This window comes from Citrus sinensis, chromosome 2, assembly GCF_022201045.2.
Source record: "Citrus sinensis cultivar Valencia sweet orange chromosome 2, DVS_A1.0, whole genome shotgun sequence".
Classification (NCBI taxonomy): domain Eukaryota; kingdom Viridiplantae; phylum Streptophyta; class Magnoliopsida; order Sapindales; family Rutaceae; genus Citrus; species Citrus sinensis.
Genome location: NC_068557.1, coordinates 23580526 through 23589143, shown reverse-complemented (window position 1 = coordinate 23589143; position 8618 = coordinate 23580526). Strand labels below are relative to the sequence as shown.

The window sequence follows — 8618 nt, the reverse complement described above, 5'->3', positions numbered from 1 at the left end:
CCTCGCTGGACCTATATCCCCTCAGTGAGCACAATCACTAGGGAAACAAAACACTAAGTCTTCATTGTCACGGTTGCCCAAAACACTTAATAAATATTTTATGTGTTATGTGTTTACATATGTTTCTTTTCCATGTCAAAAAATTATTAAAAATGTTATGTGTATAAGTAAATTTTATCATACATTACGTACATTTTAATCATTTATTTTCTCTCAATATTTTAACAGTAAAATTTACTAAATGTCCATAACTGTTTAAAAAACTTACAGTATTTCTGAAAATAAATTTTACTACACACTTAAACTAATTCTTTTCACAACTGATTATTTTTACAGTACAATTAACACTAATTATTTTAAAAGTTACAATATTGCCAAACTACCCCTTATAAAGCACTTTTGTGACATAAAAGCCGAAAAAAAAGAAGTAATTAACTTATAAACATATTTAATAAAAAAATAAACCTATGAAATGAATCAAAAGTTTTACAAGCCTTTTGTCCAACCATCAACGCACTCCAATCTATCTCTATGAAGATTCATCAGCTTCAACACCTCACTCGCCTTCTCCTTTGTCCTCTCGGCGCAACCAACCTGCAAAAGCACTAATAGCTTCTGGAAAGCACCCACTTGAAGCGCTTCAACAAAAGCAGTTTTCTCTTCTCTCTTTTCATTCATGCATAGCTTCCAAAGAATCGAGACCGACAACTCTGTTGCCAACTCCGAAACACGCAGTATTTTCTTCACTACAACCGGCATTGTTAAAGGTTTATCGTTGGCATTTTCTCTCCCACAATCAGTGCTGCAAATTCCATCAAGAACACTCAACGCCTTCTCGCATACGCTTCTTTGTGCATCAACAAGCATTTCCAGCAGCAATGAAACCAACCCCATGTCGACAAATTTTTGTATTAGCTTCTCATTTACTGAAGCTGATGATGCGATCGTATGATAGATGACGACCAAAGCAGCTTTAGTGGCAGTAGGGCTGATGGGCTCTTCTATCAGCTTAAATAATGCTTCAATGGCTCCTTCATTCTCCGATAACACGTTTACTTTTCTTTGATCAGAATCAGAAGAAACGAGCTCTGTCAACAATAACACGGCGTTTCTTCTCCTCGACAAATCTCCGCTATTCAAGAACCAAATCATGCAACCCATAGACGAAGCTGATCCCAAATGAGTCAGAGCCTCGCCCTCAAGAGGAAACAACAAAATCAAAGTTGACAATATTTCCTCCAAAACGGAAACGTTTTCATCCAAACATGTTTTCGAAAATGATTCAAACGCCGCTGCCAAAACACTTACAGCTGCGTTATCCACAATGCAACTCTTGTTGCTCTCACTCTCCTTGGCCCACTCCTTGATCTTTGCCACCAAATCTTTGCACCCAACTTGATCCTGTGTTTCACAAGCCGTCTTAATCTTAGAATTGATTTCCAAAACCTCAACCGAACACACCGGAATTATTCTCTCATTCTCAATCAGAATATTCACTCGATCATACGTAATCCCATTTCGTGGAGTCGTCGTCACCGGATCTTTTTCTATCAAGCTGGCGCCGGTTTCTCTACGGGCCGGCTGCTCCTTCCTGGCATGCCGGCCGGCTCTTAGTCTTCTCCATGAACGAATCATTGTTATCCCGTGCAAGATTTGATTCTTGAACAATCAAAGGACGTATTTGGCGAAGTTTGATCGATGCAAAGAAAGTTATATTGTTCTGTGTCTTAGAAAGGAATGGAATTGATAGTCATACCGTACGCGTCTGTTTAAATAAATATAAGAGAAACACGGACGGTGATTTGATTTTGATTCATTCAAAACTCGTAAATCAAAATCCTCAAAAAGTAAGACTGAAAGAAAATGGCCGGTCAACGTACGAGTCGGTGGACTGGCTGACTAGAGACTTTGCCCGCGCCTAAAATAAGGCGTGTGTTAGGTCTGCGTCCCGTTTTCTCATTTCTCATGTGGTGTAAAAATACAATTGCATCCCTGGCCAGATTACTTTTTTAATTTCATAAATGAAAGTATAGTTAATCAATTCTTTCGAATTGGTCCCTTGGTCCTTTGGAATCTACCAAATTACCATCAAAATGATAGCGCTAAGCCGCGCAGAACATAAGGGTATTCTAGTCATGTCGGGAAACTTTTTGGTACAGACGATCAAAACCTGTCTTTCTTCTTGTTTTGTTTGATGAGAGTTCAGTTTTACACATTTGATATATCTTTACGCGTACCAAACGCGCACCCAACAACTGTCAGCGTGAAGAACAAAATGGATAATAGTAGTGCTTTTAGCACGATTTGTTTTTTTTTTAAGTGTGAAGTTGAAACAACATATGTACGTAGGGCCGGTTCGAATGGAAGAAATAGAACAAACAAAAACAATAATATTGATATTGAGGCGTTCATATTACACACCTTTTGGGATTTGAAAAAGACGGTGTAGCAACAGACGCCAAGCATCTAAAGTGAGCAGCACCAATCGAAGAATGTATCATGTGCAAAACAAATAAAAATCTGGATTGAAATAGCCATGTGGGTGTTTCTCTTCAAAGATTGAAAACATATGGGTAAAGAGAATACGACCACTTGAACAAAAGTTTGAGTGTTATTGTTCCAAACTTCCAATAAAAATTAGTTCAGTATTCCAACGTGCATCATGAATTGTTTAAAATTCAGCAATTCAATCAAGTGACAAGTTTATACCAATTATTTCAGTTTAGATGGAAACCAAACTCATACAAGTTGATTTTTTTTTTTTTTTTTTGTCTTTATCGACTCATCAAAAGTTTAATTAACGTATATACTTTTATCAATGTGAACCCATCTCATTTTTTGGAATAAGAATAAAATTATGTAGGTTGATATCCAGATGCTCGAAAACTAGGTGTGTATAACCATGATTATCTGACTGATCAACATCGAACAACCTGTTTTAATTTATAATATTCAAATTAATGATAATAAATAAAAAAATTAAGAAAACTAAACTTCGCATTTTCCCTTTAGGATGCAGTAAAAAATTAGTTAGAAGGTTATAGTTAATTTCATGAAATCCAAATATGGTGATTGTATATGAATTTTGCCATATGGAAATTCAAATATGATATATATTTTTTGAAAACAAGGAAATCGAATTCAACGAAGTAATAATAAGAGAAATAGATAGCTACATCCCCAAGATCTGGGTATATGGTTATGAGAACTCCCCAAGTTTTAATTATAGGACACCGAAACATTTTTTTGATCATAGTACCTTTGTATAAAATTGACTTTAAAATTTTTCAATATATACAAATGTCATTTAAATAGTTTAATTTGTCGAGTTGACCAATAATATTAGGATTCTTTTAATTACAAAATAATTTTTAAAGTGTATTTTATTATATTTACTTTAATAATATACTTGCACTTATTTACTTTAAATAAATCTTTGGTTAAATAGATTTTACGATTAATAAATATCTTGTGTATTAATAATATTAAAATTATTTTATATGATATTGAAAATAATTGAATTTTTTATATATTTATTTTAATATTATGTTTCTATTTATTATAAAATTTTGTTTAACATAGGATAATATTTTAAAGTATCAATTTTTTAAATATTAAAATTATTTTAAAATGTATATATTGTTACATTTATTTTAAAATAATATTTTTATTTATTATAAAACGTTGGACTTTTTTTTTAGTTAATAGTATTAAAGGGTATCATAGTTAAAATGAGATTTTAGAATCCTTTATTGAAAACTTCGATGTATGCATGATTATTTTTCTAAACCTTAGATATGTAGCCGCCTTCTAGGATTGGCAAATTAGGGGCATGGGCTAGACTTTTTTAAGCCGATGCCCAAGCCCATTAGATAAGAAGTGACCTGAGCTGGGCTTGAGCTTTTACTTTTTTTTTTTTTTAAATTGTTGTAAACTTGAAATTAGTTAATAATAATCAAGTTGTTATAATCAATAATCAATTAAATGAAATAAATATTTCAAAATAAAATAATATATAAAGAAAATAAAGTAAATAAAAGTTTTGATATTTAATTTTTTTACATTAGATTCTCTAATTCAAGCACTCTCTTAATTAATTAACATTTAAAAAAAAGTTTAGTATTATAATTTTAATTTTTTAATTCATTATTGATGATAAATTAGGAATTTAAGCGTACTTTTATTTATTCTTCCATTATTTTTCAATTTTAAATTTATTATTCTAATTTATAAATTTATTTTTTAAAAAAAAGGGCTTGGCCCTGGCCCATGCTTTTTTTTCCTAAACCCTTGTTCAAGCTCTCATGTGCGAAGACCGGGCCAAAGTCCGTGGGAATGGGCATAAATTCAATCAACACATGTATTATTATTGTGAAATACCCTTAAAAATGAAATACTAAGGTAAAATAGAACATATAGTTTTGTAAATGATTTTAGTGAATACTAATTTTTTTTCTTTTGCTAAAATACTGGAGTTTAAAAAGAATGAAATTCGAGATATTAAATTGTCAAAATTGATAAAATTAAAAAATTATGAAAAAAAGTTTTATCGAAACATAATATGCATGGATTTAATTATATATGCTTATGTTCTTCTATAAACTTGATTAAGACTGCATCAGTGCAGTTATAAATATTTAAAGGGATTTTACAAGAACTTTTGGGGGAGTGTTAATAGCACCACTCATAAAATAAGGATGCATCATAAGTTACAAGGAGCTTTACAAATCAAAATATGTATTTTCATCATTAAATATTACTGAAGCTCCCCAATTGGCTTGATACGTATAATTTGGGATTGGGAAGGGGTACGGTGCAATGAAATAAAAAAAATATTATTGACGTAATAATAATGCAATGACTTGAATGATGTAGGACATGATGAGTAAATTTGGACATCAGCAGTTCGATTGTAGGCATATATCTGTAATTTTCTTTATATACTAATTAATATGAGCATTCATTTATACGATGACTTAAAAAGACAGCAGAAGTTTTCATGTTTAGTCTTTTTATTTCTCAATAAATCTCAAATTCTCTCGGTCTCAACCATCCTAAGGAGTGAATGTGATCTTTAAATTGCTTATAAATTATAATTTGACCGAGAGCCACTGTCACAACTGAGAAAAATAAGTCATTTACTAGAAACTGTTGCAATTAAATTAAAATCCACAGCAGACAAGACAAATTATACAGCACCACCTCCACCACCGGAAATCAAATTCAGAGGGATGAATGGAAGTATGCTTTTGCACTTCATCGGAAACATGTAGGTTGTTTTGGTTTCCTCTGCTTGGTGAGAGATGAGAACACGTTCGCTAAATATCCTATGGCAGGCCTTTGGCAGGGCTCGTTGGCGCTGCACTGGTCAGCTAGCTCCGCCACTGTGTTTACACTTGCAATTATTTCTTCATTGAACTCGATTGCTGTTGATACCAAAATTTAGGCCAACAATAAGAGTTCGGAAAAGATTGTTTTATTTAGAGAACAAATTGTGAGAGAGTTTGATATCTTCATAATTGTCATTGTTGAGAGTCAAAAGCTCATGTCAGAATCCTGCAAAACAATAACACATTAGGGGTCATAAGAGGTGTTAGAGACTTGGACATTCTATGATTAAGTCAAAGATTGATAATAACATGATAACAAATAAATAATAGAGGGAGAAAAAAGAATAAGAGAAAAACTTGAAGAATATTGTACCCTTCTTCCAATAAGAGTTGAGATGGTCGAAGCGACGAAGAAGATGATAATAAGGTAAAGATGGTTGGACACAAAATAATTGAGGAGTTTACTTAGAAGATGAAAAGCCTTTCGAAAAACATAACTTTTACCCTATTAATTATCTTTAACATGAGGAAAGAGAGAGAAAGGGAGGGAAAATAAATGGTTTGACTTTTAATAAAATAATTTTTAGGTTTAAAAAATTGTTGACATATGTCAAAATATTTTTAGTAGGTGGTTTCATATCAAACTATGATGTGGAACATCAAATGTACTATATAATTTCTCTTCCATTTTTAACCTATATGCAAAATGACTTAAGTATACTTTAAATACTATCTCACATTATATTAGGCTACATGCTAATTCCAAAAAAAAAATAATAATAATAATAATAGGCTCATATCTAGGGATGATTTCTTAAATGAAAAATGATAAAAGAGCTCTAACATTGACACAAAGGTGGAAAATATATATATATAATCGTGTTATTAGTTAATTGAAAAAACAATGCTAATTTTTTTATTTACCATTATACCACCATATGAATTTATAATTATTTTGTTGTGATCATGTCAGATTTTTTAGTTCAAATATCAGTACTATTTTTAAGTAGTATCGTATATAAAGACAATTTTATCGTTAATTTTGGTTGTATGTATGTAAGAGACAAGATGGGTTGTGCGTTTATTTTTAAATTTAAAAGCCTATTTTTTCCTCCCTCAATTTTTAAGCGGGTCCGGGCTTTTAAGATAAATAAGTTCTAAGTAAAGGTCAATTTAATTTGGTGAAGGATATTACAGTCACAGCAGAGGTTTTCTTTTTGCTCCCTTTCACATCAGCCCAGTCTCAACCATATATCACAATGTGATTATAAATTGTTGATCAATTATACTTTCAGCAGGAATCATAGCCATACCCTAGAAATTAATTACGTAAGTATCTGTATAAAATTTTGTCAATTAGATTATTTTTAACTTATCACAAAATAGCACCATTTCCATCATCCGAAATCAATTTCGGAGTGATGAAATTTAGCTTTTGCATTTCATCAGAGCTATGTATGTTGTTGTGGTTTCCTCAACTCCGCAAGAGATGAAAGCACGTTCACGACTTTACCCATGTCAGGCCTCTGGCAGAGCCGGCTTGCGCAGCACTACACTTACGGTTGCTAGAGTTTCTTCGTTGAACTCAATTGTTTCATCAACTGCCATTTGAAGTTTTTCCTGCTTTATAAGCATTGTTCTGAACCATTTCACGAGATAAATGATATTCTCAGGATCAGAATGTGTTGCAAACTTCAGTCACAGCCAATATAAGTAATCAACAAATATTTTGTAAGAGCAAGACGAACCAATCCAAAACCCGCAACTTTAACCCGTATGTCATCTCCGAGAAGAATATTGGATGGTTTAAGATCTCTATGAATAAAACTCTCATGTGATAAACCATGTAGGTATTCAATACCTCTAGCAGCATCCAGGACAAGGCTCAATCTTGTATGCCAATCAAGAGGTTAATTTCAGTCCCTATTCCTTCCGATTAAAAAGATGTCTACTAAGAGTCCCCTGAGGAATGAATTCATAAAACAGAAGCCTCTCATTTCCGAGTAGTGCCAGTAAATGGCCGTGCGTCGAACCTTGGTCAGAACTGCAATCTCAGTCTCGAACTGTTTCAATCGTCTCTCACTTAAAATTTGGACCTCCATCCTTTTTATTGCAATCTTTGTCCCATTAAACAATTTCCCTCTATAAATAGTGCCAAAACCACCACTTCCCAATACATTTTCCTTACTGAAATTATTGGTCACTTCCCTCAAAACTTAAATTAAAATGACCATGTTTCCAGGCCATAGCTCTTTGATATCTCTTGTCCCTTCAAGTCGAGGATTATCACTACAGTTTTCAGTTTATGAACAGTATGAAATGATTTAGTTTTTTTATGTAGAAACAGCAACCTAATGCAACAAGAGACAAGCCAAAAACAACGCCAATCAATACCAAAGCCATCAAATTCTATTTCGCATGCCCCTAGAGGGATTCTGGATTCTGCTGTTACCTGGAGAAGCGCCTGGCGAAGGAGAACTAACATCTTTTCTAATATCAGGATTCCCATCAGTATTAACAATCATATTTTGCATAAAATATGGCACTCTACCTGAAAGATGATTGTTGGAAACATCTAATATCTTGAGGTTAGGCAGAGATGTTAGCTCATTTGGTAAAGTTCCAGAAAGTGTGTTATTTGAAAGAATCAATTGCTCTATCGATGTAAGCATAGAAAAATCTGAGGAAATGGTACCCTGAAGCTCCAAATTTTGGAAATTAACTACCTTAGTGTTTCTTACTTCATTGCATAAGATAAACCGAAGACGACGACGAAACAATACCTGTCAACTGATTACCTGTCAAGGTCAAATCTTCCAATCTCGTAAGTGTAGACAAATCAGGCAAGTGGCCTGTAAAATGATAACCTTCAAGCCATAGCTGAGTTAAAGAACTAACGTTTTGTAACACTGTAAGTGTTCCATTAAGTCTAGAATCACCAGTTTGGCTAGTCAACCAAAGCGTCTGAATTGAAGACTTGCCAAAACTTAATGGAATTGGTCCTTTAAGGTTGTCTGAAGCAAAATGCAAATGCCTTAATACCTCCCCCAAGAAAGTCCGAAATAGCCCCAGAAATATTGACCACATTTTGCGGAAAAAATCTGTAAGCCCATGGCATCTTTCAAAATTTCAGCTATTTTCCAAGAAATGAATCACTTATAATCATGAATTACTAATTTTAAAGACCTTTACCCAGAAAAGAAATTGGTGGGTATGCATGAGTAAAGATTGTTACTTAGTCTACTTCTTGAAAAGAATTTGTTGGGGAAATTTATGGGTGAAACAGAC

General features: G+C 32.9%; 1 protein-coding gene and 1 pseudogene across 1 annotated transcript; both read right to left on the bottom strand.

The window, feature by feature from the left end:
• Positions 1 to 261: 261 nt before the first annotated feature.
• LOC102614013 (U-box domain-containing protein 21-like) lies at positions 262 to 1859 on the bottom strand. The gene has a single exon (XM_006469222.4). The coding sequence runs from the start codon at positions 1633 to 1635 to the stop codon at positions 487 to 489; it is 1149 nt and encodes a 382-aa protein (XP_006469285.1). The 5' UTR covers positions 1636 to 1859; the 3' UTR covers positions 262 to 486.
• A 4989-nt stretch (positions 1860 to 6848) lies between these two features.
• On the bottom strand, positions 6849 to 8417 carry LOC102628960 (receptor protein kinase TMK1-like; annotated as a pseudogene).
• Between the last annotated feature and the right edge of the window lie 201 nt (positions 8418 to 8618).